The sequence below is a fragment of the Diadema antillarum genome, unplaced genomic scaffold (assembly GCF_040938485.1).
Source record: "Diadema antillarum isolate AM-2024a unplaced genomic scaffold, OU_Dant_1.0 seq00001598_RagTag, whole genome shotgun sequence".
Taxonomy (NCBI): Eukaryota; Metazoa; Echinodermata; class Echinoidea; order Diadematoida; family Diadematidae; genus Diadema; species Diadema antillarum.
Window position 1 is genome coordinate 44,047 of NW_027272314.1, and position 19,087 is coordinate 63,133.

The following is a 19,087-nucleotide window of genomic DNA, read 5'->3' on the forward strand; positions in this document are numbered from 1 at the left end:
TCCCAAATAGCACAGAACATGATATATTCCACAAGAATGACAAGACCATTGTAAATCTATAACATTTCTGTGATATTTGAAGGTTGTTAGCCGTTAAAATTCAAATAATGCACCAAACGCTCACCGTAACGTATTCTGTGTACTAGGCACAGCTGCATACATTAATCCTCCTGTGGTTGTAATAATGATACTTACACTTCGAACAACAGATATGCATGTTAAAGTTGTCAGAAAAGAAGAATTCACTAGCTTCTCTTACTTTGTCATCAATGGCAAATAACAACACACCACTTACATGAACTACATGTACAACTAAGTGCATCACACAGGTCTGTAAAACTAGACTAGTAGTTTAGATTTTTAATTTTTTCGTAGTACGAAAAAATTATTCAAATCTTAACGGTCAATTTAACTAAACAAATAAAGACCCTGTTGAGTTCAAAATTTACAGGAGGTTTCCAAATAGTGTTTTCTTCAATACCTAAGTGTTCTCACCAATTTTTCAAAAATTTGCATGCAAAAGGGATTGGCTGTCTTTAAGCTAAAGCTTGATTTTGATGGCAGCCTCTGGAAAGGCATATGGCTTGTACTTCTTTACAAATTATTTGATTAATATTTCAATTTACTTCATGATTCAAAACGATTCCAACCTGGTATCTTTATACAGTTGAATGAAAATTTCACACCACATATTCTAGTTGAATTCAACAAATGAAATAAAATCGGACAGGTAGAACGGTAGCAGTTTCACCAGTCTCTGATGTATTTTTGGAAAGTCACAAAATCTAAAAGTTTCACGTGTTTTCACCGCAGAGTAATAATATTGGACGCAACCAGCACCAACGCTTTTAAGCTGAAAATAAGGATGTCAGAAATATAAACTCAGAAAATATTCCATTGGTTTGTGGGAAAGTTAAAAAAGAATTTGGTCGATGACTCAACAACTGTTATCACTTTCCCCTTGTTAAAAGCATTATTGCTTGGTTATTACAACATGTCCACACATGCAATATGCCAATAAAAGAATACCAGTTTTCTGTTCCCTTTCATTACATTTCGAAACAGGACATTTGTGCCTATAGATAAGTGAAAAAATATGATACCGTGACATCATCACATATTGTTGCTATGATATCACTTCTTCCACAAAACATACGAAATTTTGAAATTGGATAACTTTTGCACTTAATATTCGACTGTTAGGCAATCGCCACCAACACTGCTCGCTTAATGTTGCTTCATTGTTTTTCTAAGGACAACTTGAACATGATGTGTGAAGTTGCACTTTAAATTGTTTAGATAATCACATACAGTATGATATCCATGTGAATGCAAATGCAATGTGAATTTGTTATAGAAGCCATTTTTTAATGCACAAACCAAAGTAGATATGATACGATGAGATGAAATACGTAAACTTCGTAGTTAAAGCTCTTTCTGTTTTCATAAAGAGATTTTATTCACATATAAACATTTAGATATAGATTAAAGCCATTCTACATGAGAGGTGGTATGAGGTATCATGAATGGTTCAATCTCAAATTGATGAAGACTTAGGTAATCCCACTACGTACAGCCCTCAGACAGCCCATCCCCCCCCCCCCCCCGTGATTGAGACAAAAAAAAAAAAACATGTCCCTTAATTCCTGTACTTGGTAAATGATATCAGTTAATTGACTTCATTATAAAATTGTTTTTTTTAAGACCTAAGGAAGAAATTAAAGCATATGCATCGTAGGTATGTTTACTAACTTATTAGTGGATGCATAGCAGTATCTCTATCTGATAATAGTTATATGAAACCTTTTACTCCGCATTAAAATATTCTCTTGGTGAAGTTCTTTTTTTTTCGCAATCATGCATTTTTACCACCGCCAGTCAATGTCAATATAAACAGATGATTATTGAGGGATCTTGCTGCGTATAGTATAGCTTGACATCTACGTGAAACTGTATAGACACACACACACACACACACACACACACACACACAATAAAGTCAACGCACAAACTATAAATGACATAAACGATCTTTAAAGTTATCCTTACCTGAAAGAGCTATGAAAACAAAGGAGGAAACCTCACAAATGTCGATTAAAACGTGACTCATATCATAACAAGAAACGCGTAATCATTCCCTTTAGTATTGGTATTGCAAATGGCACAATATCAAAGGGAGTATTGGCTAAGAAAAAAAAGCAGGATATGTTAATATCCCCAAACATGACAAATATTATTCCCTTTCACTATGCACTTCTACATTTCTGTTCCCATAACAAGAAACACTTATTGATTAAGCAAAAGTAAGAAATGCTTGCTTGTGTGTTTTCCGACAAACTGAAGGTTTCTTCAATTCGCGATGTTGGTAGAGTAGTATAAAAGGATTATCATAAAGGCAGTTCACAAAAACATTTAAAATCTCTTGGGAAAAAATTGTCCGCGAATTTTATCAAGCGTTCATTTTTGATCGGTTCTTACAATCTTTATGTATTCGCTCCGGGTGTACATGTGTTTAAGTGGGAGAAAATTCCCCTAAAAAAACCATATAAACAAATACAAAACAATCGAAATCAAAACAAAGATCACGAGCTGTCCGCCATTTTTGATTTCGCAATCTCATGCTCTCTTTTCCGGCAAAGAAATATATCGCCTTTCGTTGATGTCCTCAGTAGTTTTTATTTTCTTGCCAGTGAGCTTTCCCGAAGCAGAGCGAAGACAAAACTTTAAATGAAATGAAATGTGCTTGAAGATTTTAATGGGCAGCGTCGCACCGTGCTTAGGAGGAAAGTCACATGTACACAATGGTTGAAGTGTCAGATTATTATATGTGATATCATCAGTATCTTATTATATCAAAATCAAATGCTTGAACGGAACATATGTATTTTGTTTTTGCAATATTTATACGTTATTTGTATATTGTTGTTATTTCGAGTGATCTACGTTTTACAAGCTTTGCTTTCTAGTAGATTATTCTTTTCCCATATCTCTGTATATTCTAGGCTTCTACTGCAAAGTGTGCATTATTTTCCCATGTTATGTAATTAAATAAAACAATATTATTTCGTATCATATTTCATGATTTTTATTTTTTTTTCAAATTGCTCAATAACATGAACACAATTTTACGAAAATTAATACAATTGAAAAGTCTGGCCATAAACTGAGAAAATGATGGTAATTCTTGAGTTCCAATGAATAATAATATTTTTGATCGTAACCACGGGTAGCTGTGACCCTTCGGTTTTAGGTGATGATGTTTTCAACTCTTAAAATCTTCTCCATTGGTTAGTGGACACAGTTGCACTCCAAGTCACGGTTTGGGTCTTATCAACGGCAACAACCCTCCTCCTCATGCTTGGTATACTAGAAATCGCAACGTGCAAAAACACACCGACCCTCACACACACACACACACACACACACACACACACACACGCACACTCACACATTCAAAGAATACAACTTCTTTTCCTTTTGATTCCATGTCGAAAAAGTACATTTCTTTGCAGATTTCCTTTTTACTTATTAGGAGGAGACTCATAATTGGTGCCACATCACCTCAATCAAGGCATCTCATCCTGCGCAGTGCCTTTAGCATGTTTAGTATACTGGTATCACTTTGTCGTAAAAAAAGAAATGTGAAACTGTATAGGCCTATACCTCTCATCCTTAATGGGATCACGATTGCTTGTTTAATTTCCCTCTATCCTTTTAATTAGCATGATCAAATTGCTCTTTGAAGAGACGAAACCGCAACCGGCAGATAAAAGTCAGAATGATAAATCAGTTCTCAACTTTCATGCCTGCTGTTACCTTGATGTATGATGTGCATTCAGTGGTAGATCTATAGGGGGGGGGGGAGGGTAAAGGAGGGTTTACCCCCCCCCCCCTTGCCTGCCAAGTGAAAATGGGACGTGCATAAAAACAAAAATAAACGCCATCATGACTCCATAGTATATTCCCAGCATACTCTGCTTTAGGCCCAGCTCAACGGCAAAAACAAAACAAAACAAAACAAAACAAAAACAAACAAACGAACAAAATGTTAAGACGTTTTGTTCTATTTTTTTTTCCCTTATCATAACCCATCATCATTGGGTCACCACCTCCCCCTCCTCCCCTTTAAAGAGCAAAAAGCTGTAGGATCCGCCCCTGGCATTCGTTTTTCGACAAGAAAGCTCAACATGTACACTATAATAGCAACATCGCTTGGCGTGTGATTTCGCTGTGGAAATTGGGTAGTGGTGTTATTATAGTAACGTGTAGTGTGCGATAAGAACAGTCAAGAACGTTCACTTTCGCTTCCGAGAGCTCGGATGGGGAAACACACGAGTAATGTTTTCACATTTCCTGTTTGTTTCACACCATTTTGTCCTGACAAACTGATAAAACAACAGCAAAAATATATTGGCAGGTCATCTCACTAATGATGGAATTCAAATGAACCTCCGCTACCGTCAGGTAATTCTCACGATGTCCAGCTAGCGTCATTTAATCATGAATCGCTTAAAGGAGAACTTTGGATGATATTTAGACTTTTACATTTTTTAACAACTATAAATTGAGTATTCTGGGTAGAGTTTCAGAATTTGAAGTGATTGGGAGAAGGAATAAATATATTTTCAAAATTCATAAGAAATCATAATGAACGAGGATGATGACAGAGCAGCTACATATAAGAATGCATGAGTGGGGGCTCATGAAGCATAATAAAAGAAGAAAGCGTGCTTAAACTCTACACATGGTGACCTCCTACTCATGCATTCTTACGTTCTTATACGGCTAATCCCCACCCGAGCATTCTTTTGGTGAAGCTGTATGTCATCATCCTTGTTCAGTGTATTTTTTTTCCAGAGTACTCGTTTCTCTGCTTAACGACCACAATGTAATTCCACAAGTCTAAATGTGTAGCTGTCAGTTATAAATGTATATGTACTGTATGACGTGAAATTACGAAAATCGTCTGGACTTCCCCCATTAAACATTATCGGTGTGAAGCTCGTCCATTAGAGACAAACATGTACGAATATGGAATGTGAAAGAGACCCAATTATGCAATATTGATTCAGTTCTTGAGTTTACCAATTAAGAATTGTGCATGTTAAGCTTGTTAAGAGTTGAGTCTATTATGGAGGTATTCAATGATCGATTGAATGATTGATTTTACTTCTGCATTTCATTTTCATACATAGCTTTAGCACAAAGTCAATTGAACAAACCATTGAGCACAATATTATTTGAAACTAACAGTTGAAACAGGTGATTAATCCAGTATACGATTTTATTCCATGATAACACAAAATGAAGACGAGTCGGTGTTATTTCATGCACATGCAAACTTATAAGAATCACATCATGTACCTGCTGTTCAAAAGACATACTCTAAGCAACTCTAAATAATATAACAGAAATACAGGAGACAATCATCACAAGCAATCGCATATATACGTCGCATATCTGTTCTTGTATAGCACATATGGTATTCTTCTGATTCTTTGCTTTAAAGTGCGGGCGATGAAAGAAAATAACAACAAAAATAAACCACAACATATTGATGTCAGATTGACATGCAATGTACGCTGCGAGGGGACAGTTTCCTTTTGCTTATAAAAATGCATTTCTGCACCAAATTCAAGTTTGCTTCGATAAATATAATGAAAATGAAAGAGCATGAGAATGGGTGTGGTTCCATCACATATCAAGCCAGCCTGTACAATAGGAAACCAATGAAATATTACAGTTTACTTTGGTTTCCGGGACTGAGTGACATTGCAATTATGCAACCACACATGCAAATTAGATGGCATGCTGATTGTTATAAGTCTTCCGCAAACCTATAAACAATTCTAATTCACTCAATAACATTGCTCCTATCTATACTGACATTAGATCAGATAAAAAAGTTTGCATGTTTGTATGGAGTTAGAGTGTATAGTAATATTCTGGCAAGAAAGACGTTTACCATGTTTAGGGAGAATAATTGCATTTGCCAAAGTGTCGAGCAAGAACATTAAAGATTTAGTATGAAATATATATACTCATTCACATGAATACATTGTAATGCGAACTCTTATTTATATTTTCATGACTTGTGAGTGATATGTTTGATACTGTCGTACTTATTTTTATATAATATACACCTTGTATATACAAGTGGAGAAATAAAACTTACTGAAACTGAAACATGACTCTTATCATGATATCTTTCCGCACAAACCAACGGAAAGGATGGTGAGTTTAGGACATCATCAATAATCACCAACTTGGCCATTAATAGAAACATGTGAAACTCTGAATTCCGAAGGCATATTACTTTCTTGTTTTCTGATCATGTTCCTATGTTGATGAACTTCTGCAATTCTGCTCTTTTTATTTCTTCATATTCATCCATTTGAGGTTAAACATTTAGCTAAATAACGCTGTATCAAATAGGTCCCTCCCCTTTTCCTTGTTTTTCCCCATCCCATCCCAACCCAACCCTCGTACCTTCTTCACCTTTCACGGTTTGGAAAATCGCTTTAAAGGCAGACAACAATCGAAGCATTCTGAGGAATTAAGCACCGTTAAATACTGTGACGTACGTCAATGGTATGACGTCACAAAGATCAACCAGACAAACGAAGGCTATAATCAGACTTTGTGAATAGAGATGAGTAAGACGACAAAGGAGTTGTTGTTGTTGTTGTTGATGTTTTTTAATTGTTTTTTTCGTGATTTTTGTTTTGTTTTTTCGTGTGTGTTTTTAGAAGAAAAGGCGGAAACGGAATTATATCACAGGGACAAAAAATATATAATTCACTAGGATTAGTCAGTGCTGCCATCCATACACACTGATGTCATTTGAATGTGTTTTCCTGTTGGCAGTATAATGTAGAATTTCGTATTTTAATACCCGGTAGTGCCAGCGTTTTTTATATCATGGTATGGTATGGTAATTTATTTTCGTAAATATAAAAATCAACATTACAAATCATGTGATACAAAAACTCATGAATAATACGGCTGGATAGCCTCACTCAGCGAAGAGGACCATTACAGTCCCGCTGTTTTACAGGAGGGTCCAGTATAAGTTAAAGTAATACAGTTTCTTCAATAAAGCAACAAATCAAAATATATACAATGAGAAGAAAGAAAAAAAATCATCATCTTTATATGATCGCAAACTTCCATGCACAGGTCGAGTTCCAGCCTGAAAAAAAAAAACTTTAAACTTTAAACTGTACAGGATTCCAGTGTAAGTGTCCCCCTGGGAGTTATTTCCGAAATAGACCAAGAGCTACTCTTAATAATGTGTTCATATTTCGTTGTTCCTATTCATACATTACATGCATAGTCATGGGTGAACTCTTTTCTCTTTTCTTTCAACAGGAAGTATTGAGTCGGGAAGCAGGATGTAAGTATTTCAAAACACAACCTTGTTGATCTCCACTTTCAAATATATAAAAACTCGTGTGATATTATTGTGTAGGACGTTTCGACACGGTTTATGTTGATGTCATGTGCCTACGATTAAAGGTTGACTGACCAATTTACGACAGCTATGATGGCACAAGTGCCCTTTCGTTGAGAAGATTTTCTTCCCATAAAATTAAACACTCATTACAAGTTATTGTTTGAGTTTTGTTTGAGATGGTCGTATAGGAGAAATCCAATTTAGAGGCAGTAGTCTACGTAGGTTCAAGACGAACCCAAACTTATGTCTGCCCACCAAATCTATACGGTGCGCACGACAAGCGTACGGCGTTGTTGTTTAAGTTTTCTTCAAACTATCACCACGTTTAAATTCGTGTGGTTACACTTTTATTGATCTATTAATGGCCAAATGATTAACCATCAAAGGGGAATTTTTTTTCATAGTTTCATAGTTTCATATAAGATTTTCATAGTTTCATATCATGTAGTACCCAAATCGATAGTGCCATGTATAGATTTGTGGAATTTTTTTTTTTTTGTGTGTGGTCCTTGGGCAGATAAATCATTGGTCTGAAAAATTAACGGAGAACAAATTACAGTGAACAAGGATTATAACATAGGGGGCTCACATATTCCAGTTATGTACCAATGTAATTCCATTACCATACCACTTCACCTGTGTAGAGTTTATACATATAGTATCACGGTGACACGGTGACACGGGGCTGAAAAAAAAAAAATCCTGAGGTTTTTTCATATGCATAGTTTCTTCTTTTGTTCTGCTTCCTTGAGTACTTATTCCTGCATTTTTTTGTGAAGCATGCTATGTCGATTATCATCCTTGTTCCCTGTGATTTGTTATGAATCTTTGAAAAAAAAAACTTAGTCCTTGTCCCGAATCACTGTATATTCTTTAACTCTGCGCCCAGTGTAACCAGAATAGAAATGTTCAAACGCAAAAGTCTGAAAATCATCCTGAGTTGAAGGCATAATTTACCCTTTACAGATTAAACAAAAACCCAGCATTAGTGCTTTAAAAAAAGTTCTAAAATGTGAGTTAAGGATAGAAACAACCACTATAAAAATTTGAATCCGTACAACCAATGCTAAGCATTGTTCAATACACAAAATGTTAACAATATTTATAATGAAAATGTTTCCAGACTAAACCGTCTACAGTTATAGTTTATTGAGAAAAATACTGATATCTCCTTAAATTTTAGGCTTTATTACGAAAATTTTATATGGTAGGATGTTTGTGATACAACAAACCTACACATATGCATCAATGTGATATCTTGATTTTTTTTAAAATCACTGCCCCTAAAGGTAAACATGACCTTTAACGTTTAACGTGAGATGACATGTTTGTGTTTCTACATTGTCACTTTTCTCACATTCGTAATTATCTTATATTTACGCCTTGTATGGCCCGAATTCACGAATGTGGTACAAATGAAACCATGGTTTGACCCATGGACAAAGACCATGGGGCACCAAGCCTCGCACGTAATATTTCGTTACGAAACCAGTCAGTTCGTCGACAAAATGACCATTTCGTTAACGAAATTTTTATTTCGTTACAAAATGCTGTCATTTCGTTACAAAAATGATCAATTCATCGACGAAATGGCTGATTCCGTAGCGAAATATTCCATGCGACACTTAGCGCTCCATGTTTTTTTTTCCATGGTTTAGACCATGGTTTCAATTGTACCACCTTCGTGAATTCGGGCCATTGAGTTTGGCAAATGTATTGCACGCATGACTGATTCCATTTTTTTTTTCTGTGTAATCTTCCAGACTCCCAGTTTTACTTCTCTTACCTGTTCATCAAGTATTTAACTTGAGTTAGCTACGGTTATCTACCCTAAGTTTTGGAATATTTTTGTATCATCGTTATTATTATCTATCATAATCATCATTGATATTGTTATTGTTATTGTATCGTATCGTTCACTGTACAATCATCTTCATATTTACCATCACTTTTATAAACATTATCACCACGTTATCTTTATTCCTTAATTGTTCTTTTTTCTTTCTGTCTGGGGCGTTCCAGACGATTTTCATAATTTCACATTATTGTGATACATAAATCGACAGTCCCATGTATAGATGTGTGGAATTTATTGAGGTTCTTGAGCAGAGAAACAATACTTAAAAAATTAAATTAAATTAAAAATCTTAAACAAATTACACTGAACAGTGTTGATGACATAACATTATAGGAGACTCACGTACTTCAGAAATATAGTCAGTGTAATACCGGTTGCTTGCAAGCTCACCTGTGTATAATCTATGCATGCCTTCTTTTGTTCTGCTTCCTTGAGCTCGAACTCATGTGGCAGTGTAAGGTGAGGCTGCCATGTCATCATCCTTGTTCATTGCAATTTGTTATAGATTTCAAAAACATTCTTATCCTTCATCCCAATCATTATAAATTCTGAAAATCTGTACCCAGTATAACCTATTTACAGTTGTTCAAATGTAAAAATCTGAAAATCATCCGGAGGTCTCCTTTAATTTTCTTCAAGAGCGAGGGACGAACCTGTCATGACACCGCTGACTCACACTGAGGGGGCGCTCTCCATTTACGAAGTGGTGACCGTTAACGGGAATGCAGGTGAAACAAGGAAACCGCGATTACCTCTATACAGTGTTCATTCTCCATACTAGATAATCTCTTACTAAAATAATGAAGTTTTCGAGTCCAAAGAAAAAGAAGAGGACGAAGATGAAGAGAAACATGGACTGGAATGAAAAGTGAAGCGTCAGCAGTAGAGTCAGAAGGAAAGCAAGAATGTGCAGAGAACGAGAAAGAGAAGAAATGGTACAAGCCTTAACCTTGCATTCACAAAAGTCGAATACAAATTTATTGACTTATACGAGGGAAAGGGAGAAAACGGACGTCTCCCCTCCTCACTTTATGCAATGTCGAACGTTTGCATTCTGCGGTTGTGGTCAAAAAGTGTCTGATGCGTCGTTATGACGTGCGAATGAAAAATGCTCTTTTGACACATTAGCCTCTCTTTGATGGCGAAAGATGTCTCCTTTTTTCTTTACGGTGCTTCAATTTATTTTTCCATTGATATTCTCTATAAGAGGGGCTCACAGTCTAAAAACTCTGCCTGTTTAGTTGGTCCCTCAATTTTTCGCACTTTGTTCAATGTTATACTTTATTTCGACCACTTCTGTTTTTATCGCAACGTATAATTACTATAAGGTCCTCAATTATTGTATAGTCTTTTTCATTCTACAATGCTCTGTTTACCGTATTCTCTGTTATCAAAAGGAAGTGAAATGTTTATGTTTTGTCGAAAAATGAAATAAACTTTGAAATTGGAATTGAAATTGGCTGTAACCACAACCTTCGTGTGTCTTAGTAGCATTGAAAATCTGCTTCCGATGGAACATCTTCTCCTCATTCATTTAAACCATATTGTGAATAAATCCCATCAGAAACATTTTGTACTTTTGATGATGGGTCGTTTTATCTTAATCCTATTCAATTATGTTATTACACTTTATTCTATTAGAATTTTGATTCATTTTAACATTGTAAGTATTTCATATTTTGCCATCCCCCCCCCCCCCCCAAGAATAGAGACCCAACATAAAAAACATTGTTTTTTATCTTGTTTGAAAATATAAAAAGAATGTAGATACGCGAGAATCGTCTTTCAGATAGTAGTTCTTCTAGTATCTCCCTATTTCCATGATTTCATCTATTTTTTTTTTACTCCCTCACCTCACAGGCAACAGAGCTGCACACACAGTTGACCGGGAACTCACGGCCAAACAGGAGGGTGTCGAGGTACCCTCTAGAAACATTCGATTCCACTCCCGGATCAGCCCGTTCGGAGAGGTGGCCTTCGGGCAGGTGTGGAAGGGAGAGATCCGGGGAGTTCCGGGCAAGGAGAAGATGAGAATACTAGCCGCCATCAGGGACATATCAGGTATGAAGAAGGAACAGAAGAAAATCTGGATTTTATTAATGTAAGATTTTGAGGGCTTTTATCGCTAAATCCTCATACATTCGACATACAATCGTAACCTGTCGTACAAGGACTTATATCTTCAAATGGAGTAGAAATTTAGTTTACTAGGTACTGAGAATGTCGTGTTTCATATTTGGTCAGTTTATACCAACCCATCACAAATGATATTTTAACACATATTCTTTTCTTTACAGGACGACTGTATAGTTTCTTAGATGACGCTTTTCGGACTGCGTCACACTTATTATTACTATTGTTTGTATACGTATTTACATATACATAATTGTATTTGTCTCTCACGCGGAGCTTTCATTATATCATTGATCGTAACATTGCAAGACACATGTAATGGAAATCATTACCACTTTTTTTTTTCTTCATATGCCTGCTGTTTACTTTTAATGATAGCTCCTTTCATCGCCATTCAATGTTTTAAACTGCAATAAAATTCTGCAGGTATCGAAACAAATTCAGACGTCTTGAAGGAGACTATCACCACCCTTTGGAAGCTGCCTTCCAATGTACACGTCGTCAAGTGTTTAGGATACTGTCGACAGCAGAGTGAGTGAATTTAATCTAATTAAAATTTCTAACCTTAGTAGTGATAACTGCAATTGGAAGGCCACATTACCCAAACTGAAATGAAAATTTTAAAAACACATGATTATAAGGTGTGAAATTGCTGAACATTATCAGTATTGGGGTGTGTGTGCGCGCGCACGCGTGTGTGTGTGTGTGTGTGCGTGTGTGTGTGTGTGTGTGTGTGCGTGTGTGTGTGCGTGTGTGTGTGTGTGTGTGTGTGTGCGTGTGGGTGTGTGTGTGTGTGTGTGTATGTGTGTGTGATGAAAACAAACATATGTACCTGTATTGTACTCATCTACTTATGAAAGTGCAATATTTCGGCTCTTCTTGTATCATGGTTGTATAAAAAAATACAACACATTGAAATTTTTGGAAAAATATAAGAAATTATGACTTAAACAGATTTTCATCATTTATGATAACTATTCAACACATCAGAATTATAATCAACAATTGAAATTTACACATGGACGTGTATTAGGGATATTTCAAGGACGGAAAACATCTAATTCTGTGATATCGAAAATACAGCTATATAAAAATTTCATCTTAAGGTTCATTTTAAAACAAGCAATAACTCTTTTGTCCATGAAGGACATTGAAGTCCGGCTTAGAACTAAACAGGTTCTGGAAGAAACGACGTATAACAAGCAGCATTACTTAACATGGAATAAGTATTAATCTTGCCATATTACCTTCTTGTCTCTTGCGCAGCGCTGATAGTCAACGAGTATGTTCCGTACGGAACCCTTCTCACCTTTCTCCAAACGAACAGCGGGAAATTCCGATCCAGCTATCGCACCTACGCCAATGTGCGATCGATAGTTCGTCGGGTGAAGGAGACGGATTTGCTCAGGTTCGCTTGGCAAATTGCGAAGGGGATGCAATTCCTGAAGTCGCAAGGGGTAAGCCGCTATAGTGGTTGAATTTCATGCAATATAGATAGATATTTGAACTTACATACTGTCAAACAATCAATTTTTTTTTTCTGACGTATAATTTTACACGTCATTTCGATTGACCTCAACACTTTGGGAAACTTCATAAAAAACGACAACATAGAAAGACGTCCCTCTCAAACTCATGGAGAGTTAAGGGTAGAGTTCTGAATCTAGCACGAAGTTCCAAAGTCACAAACTATAGAGTGTAAAGTACATCAGCAGAACGTATACCCCTAGCAAATCAAGGCGAAATATGAGCCCTGAAATTGAGAAAATCCATGAAATGTTAGCGAAGGAGGGAATACAGTCAAAGATATTTTGCTTTTTTAGAATGAGGGCGGGAGCACATGATCCATTGATGATAGAGCTGATGTACATTATCACAGTTTATTATCTACTTTACATCACCGAATGTGAGTAGTCATCCTGCCCAATAGTCTAGGGTCTTGGACCCTTCTTATCGATTCCTTTTCGCCGACTATAAGCATTAGGCCGAGTGATGGCGCGATCCCGAGAACTGTGCCCAAGTATCTATATATGAGCATCGGGGCAAACAAGTTCCGAATTTTCAGCAATTCTCCTGATCGCGCCATCGGTGAAATAAAGGAATAGATAAAAAAGGGTCCAGTGATAGACTGTCTGACCAGTGGTGCACGAACTGAGCAGGCTTCGAACTCACAATCTTTGATTTGAATAATGTTTAGAGCGCTGACGACTCTAAAACAATGTTAGAAAATAAACGAATCACGTCATCCTGCGGTCTCGAAGTCATAAGATTATTCAGTTGCTTCAATATCAATCAATTTTCGCCTTCCCTTTCTTGTGATGTAACCATGCCAACGGCAGATTATCCACGGGAATTTGAGGGCGAACAACGTACTGTTGACCGACGACAAACGCTGCAAGCTGGCAGACTACGGGTTAGCGAACATCATGCCGCCGAAAAAGGTAGGGTGGCGAAACCACTGGGATTGCTTCTTTCTGTTTCTCTTCCCCTTTTTGTTCTGTTGGAGGGGGGGGGGGGTCATGTGGTAGATTCATTTTAAAGGATTTATTGAAGTGAATATCAGTTAAGTGAAATTCATCGATCGCCGTGTGAACTTGCCTGTTTCACTTATACTTACTTTTTATAATTACTTTCGCATTATGCGCCAACGCTCATACCAAGATTTAAATCTATATGGTGATGCTTAAAGAAAAAAAAAATAGTTCTGAAGAGATAGTGGCAGCAGAATCTTTTCCCCACATGGCGCATTGCAATGAAGAGATACATAGTAAATGAATCTATCTATAAACAGATGAATGGAATGGAGTAAAATGAGGAAAGCTATGAACATGCCCTGCCATGACATCATAATTTCAAGAGTGTTTTTCTGATTGGTCACGTTGCTTATAGGAGTTCCGGAGATGGATGTCTCCCGAAGCTCTCCGGGGTGGCGCCTGTTCACTGGAGTGTGATGTCTGGTCTTACGGCGTACTGCTGTGGGAGCTCATCACACTCGGTGGGTTTCGAACCCGGATACTTGTCAGTGATATCCCAAAGACTTAACCTATCTTCTTCTTTTTTTTCTTAATATTCCTCCCTGATCCAATGTAAGTTACGAAGGTAACGTTAGTACAATATTTAGCCTCACTTGTCTTACTTGTATGATATGATATGTATGATAATGATGACTACTGATGTGGTAACAAGTAAAAAGAGAATAAGAATTTTGAACATAAAAAGAAAAGAGAAATACGAAGTTAAAGTAGAAACATTAGTAAATACCAGAAGAAAAAGTATTTTTATGAATAGAAGCACAAGACAATTTGGTAAAAAGGGAATAATGGTGATGGAATGACGGGGAATAGTCATAGTCATGATAAAACTAGCTGTAAAGTTAGTAGTCGAGGCACCAGTGGTATATACTCTGGTAGCACTTCAACTTGAAGCAAGTATTAGCACGAAGACGAACCACCTGACACGTCAAATTTTACCACGTGCCAACAAAGACTCACGTGACGCTTGACATCTCCATTGAAAAGCCTGAAAATGTCTATACATTGTACATTATTTGAACAAAAAAAAAAATGAAATTAGATTTGTTCATCGTTTTCTCCTTTCTTTGACTTTGGAATAATATCATGTCTCTTACCGTTGGAATGGTAACCGATGTTCTTTCAGGTGCTCAACCGTATCCGGGCCTCAGCGACGATGAGTTGGAAGAGCGAGTCTGCGGTGGCTACAGGATGAGAAGACCTCGACATTGCAGCCAGGAACTGTGAGCATCTAACTCTTTGAGTCCCGATAAGCACAGAAAACTCCGTAGCTTTGTAAACACTGTCCAACAAAGTCCATCATTAGAGCGTGGAAAGGGTTTATTGAAGAACATTTCTTCTTATATTTCACATTGGCCCCTGGTACCAAAGATAGGATTGTTCGTCCATAAAAAGAAAAGAAAGAAAAGAAAATTAAAGTAAAGAAAAGAAAAGAAAAGAAAAGAAAAGAAAAGAAAAGAAAAGAAAAGAAAAGAAAAGAAAAGAAAAGAATAAAGAAAACACAGTCCAACTGAAATCTGGGGGAAAGACCTGCCAACATTTATCATGTAAGATCCCCGCTCCAGCTTTCATCGCCACAGTCCTATTCTGTCGTACCTTTGAGTTTTAACTATTCCGAAATTGACTCGAGCGTCTAACTCCAACCGTTCCACCTCAATTGCTTTGCATAGTTCTACTTTTGATAACTATGATGATGATTATAGTCCTTGAATTACTCTAAGAGTTATCAAATCTCTAAACTACTGGGATACAACGTCATCTCCAATGCATACTAACTCCTGTGATATTTTTGTTTTGTTTTGTTTTTTTACAGATACAAAATCATGACAAGCTGCTGGCAAGCCAGCGTCAAAAATCGTTGCCAATTTGAGGATCTTCTCAGCCGAATGGATCGAACGTTGGAAGCAGCCAATGTAAGTTTACTTCACTTTATTAGAAAACATCTCAGGGTTACTGCTTTTGTTATAAAATCGACAGTATCTCATAAGATATAACGACTTAAGTTTTCATTCAAGTGACTTACACAAGAAAACGCCATTGAAATCGTTTCGCCGATCAGATAGTATACAAGCTACAATATACAGATGATGACTGGCGGGGGAGGGAACATACCGAATGTTCCACCCGAAGGATTTGAAATGCTATTGACGGAGGTATATTATACGTCCCGAGACGAAGTCGAGGGACTTATAGCATCCCGAAATAGCATTTCAAACCCTGAGGGTGGAACGTTTGGTACATGTTCCCGACAACAAAAGTCATCATCTGTTAAATTAATCTTTTAATCAAATCTGCTTTTTCATATTGAATGGAATAGCAAATGTATCCTATCGATTGCGTGAAAAATATGATGGTTCAATCGTTTGGTATCGCTTGTCATTTTGTTACGTGAAAAATGTTCGCCCATGGGAGAACATTACAAAAAATGTTCTCCCATGGGCGAACATAAACAATGTTCCTCCATCACGTGACTGTTTATCACAGTACGTTTACTGATAAGTAATGTAAATCTCGGCCGCTTTCAAGCATCATCTAGCGATACTGTCTAACCCTTGGCCATTTGATAAGGCTCTGGTCAATCATAAGCAAAGGCCCATCGCCTACTATTCTACGACCTCCGAAAATCACAGGTCAGCAGTTGATTGTCACAATTTTTTTTTCGGGGGGGGGGGGAGGCGGCAAATGGTTGTTAAGGGACAATTAAGTTCACCTTCATAGACACGTGAGTTGAGTGAATGCAGCAATATTAGTAGAACACATCAGTGAGAGTGTGAGCAAAATCGGACAATTCGTGAAAAAGGTATGAATTTTTGAAGTTTCTGCCCAGTCACTGCTGGATGAAAAGACTACTATAGCTTGTGATGTCACATGAGTACAACGATATAAAGAAAGAATAAAGAAAATTCAACATATTTCCATTTTTCTCACATAACAAAAGAACACTCAACTTCTCTCTTTCAGAAGGCAGGGGGAATAATATTACCCTTAACATACGTCAGTAGCAAGTCGAAGAACTGTGCGCTTTATTCAAAAAGTAAAGCTTTGTGAAATTCTCTTCTTATTTTCCTTATGTAGTTGTACGCATGTGACATCATACACTGTAGTAGTCTTCTCTTCCAGCAGTGACTGCGCAGATACTTAAAACATTCGTAACTTTTGAACAGATTGTCAAATTTTCCTCAAACTTTCACTGACGTGTTCTACTAAGCTGCATTTTCTCAATCCTCAATTCTCAATCTCAAGGTGGACTTGTCCTATAACGGTCAGCCACCGGTTTTGGTCTGCAAAAGAAAATTGTGGTTTTCAATCGGTAGTAAAACGTCGGCAACCAATTGCCGACTGGTTGTTATAAACCTCTGTAGGCAATGCTGGGACTGGTCTGTAGTGATTTCTGGCCCTTTTCATGATGATTTTTGGTTGGCAACCAGTTGCTAACCAATAACCAATCAAATGAAGACTGATCACGGACCACTTGTCAAGCAGTTGCCAACTAGACCCCATAAAAAAAAAAACTACTTAAAATCTTTTTTCTACAGTGTCTGCGTCCACGTGCCGACACATTTACAACCGTGTAGTAATTGTCACCGATCCCGAACTGAAAATCAGCAACCAATCGACGGCAAACTTCCGATGGTCTGCATTAAGTTGCTGCCAATTTGCCAACTAGCTGAAAACTGTTGCAAACCTTTCTATGAAAAGTCTCCCATTCATCATCATCGTCGCTGTTCTTGTTCGCATACCTTCGTAAAGCATTAAATGGTTTGCAAATGGTCAGCAACCGGTAATCAGCAACTCGCTGCAGACCAAAAATTTGGAGGAGTCGTCGCTGATAATTATGTTGTCGATATTCGCCAGAATTTTCGGTTGCTAGAGGTCGGCAACCAGTCTTCCTGTTTGTATGACCAGACCATTATGGGAACGGTATAGTATATTTTGCAAAAGTTGATACAAATCTGAAGGGGCAATATGTTAAGTTTGTCTCTCTATTTTCTCCCTCTCCAGGATTATATATCACTGAATAACATGGACGATGAAGACATATATGAAAACATTCCGGAGTGAAAGACGCACCTTCTCCCCGCACGAGAGAGAATCAAAAGCTGATGTCACCGTTCACTGATTATACTCCACATATCTTATCACAACTATTTGTGATGTGGATAGCTACGTCAACATTGAAGTGAACGTGTCTCTTATTAATCAGTATGCTCCATGCACCTTCGTCTTTCTGTGATAAGCATAGAAATCGTACTACCGACATTACCAAAGACATATCTTCGCACCCGCCTGACCCTCAAGGTCATTGCAGATGGAGAATAATTTGATTGTATTTTTCGTGCTGTCTTCTATTCGCGGTTTCCAAAGCTGGGCGGAGCTAAGAAGTGTGGTCCTCTGATTGGTCGACCAGGATCGTCATTCAATGTGCTTTCAATGGACACATTTTGATTGGAATAGTGTTTAGCTACCTTCATAAATATCCGTTGAATATGCGTTTGAAGAGGAGTTTCGTCGTAAAGTTCTTTGTTAGATTGCTTGTTTTTTGTTTTAAACTCGTGTTCCAAAAAACAAATGCAATACTCCCATCGATCATCGTTCATAGCGACTCTCCCGATGAGTCAATTACATGTCATGGTAATCATCACAATTCTTCTTTTTATTGGCATTAACTATTTGTTAGTTTTGGTCCTATGCCCCATTCTCGAAACCTGTAGACTTGGTAGATCGTTGGTCGTCTGTAGACATTGCATCAATAATTTTATCATCAATTTTCTTTCCCATCATTTCTTTGGGAACTACCAATGTGTAATTTCATCATCATCTATAGTAATGTCTATACGGCGATGGTGACTCATTGTTATTAGAATTATCGTCACTTTTGGACCTTTGCAAACACAGAATCATTTAGGGAACTGATCTCCTTACCACGCACAACCATTTACGACGCACTTTACCAGATGTCGATATTATTTTCACTAATATGCGGTCACATTACGTAAGTACTGTAGTTGTTGTTTTTTGTGACAAAGTCCTAAAAGTATGTCACAGAGAATACCCTTGATTATTGAAGGTAATTAAAACCGAGCTTTCATGAGTTTTTACAATGTTAAG

General features: G+C 37.1%; 1 protein-coding gene across 1 annotated transcript in view; it reads left to right on the forward strand.

The window, feature by feature from the left end:
• LOC139710995 (tyrosine kinase receptor Cad96Ca-like) overlaps positions 1 to 18,040 on the forward strand; it is a 30,136-nt gene extending 12,096 nt beyond the window's left edge. Inside the window, exons 5-14 of the mRNA XM_071622910.1 lie at positions 7,372 to 7,396; positions 9,954 to 10,042; positions 11,175 to 11,375; positions 11,874 to 11,978; positions 12,714 to 12,904; positions 13,787 to 13,888; positions 14,337 to 14,442; positions 15,105 to 15,201; positions 15,792 to 15,891; positions 17,981 to 18,040. Of these exons, the coding sequence (XP_071479011.1) occupies positions 7,372 to 7,396; positions 9,954 to 10,042; positions 11,175 to 11,375; positions 11,874 to 11,978; positions 12,714 to 12,904; positions 13,787 to 13,888; positions 14,337 to 14,442; positions 15,105 to 15,201; positions 15,792 to 15,891; positions 17,981 to 18,040 (1,076 nt within the window). The remainder of the gene's footprint in view (positions 1 to 7,371; positions 7,397 to 9,953; positions 10,043 to 11,174; positions 11,376 to 11,873; positions 11,979 to 12,713; positions 12,905 to 13,786; positions 13,889 to 14,336; positions 14,443 to 15,104; positions 15,202 to 15,791; positions 15,892 to 17,980) is intronic.
• Positions 18,041 to 19,087: the final 1,047 nt, after the last annotated feature.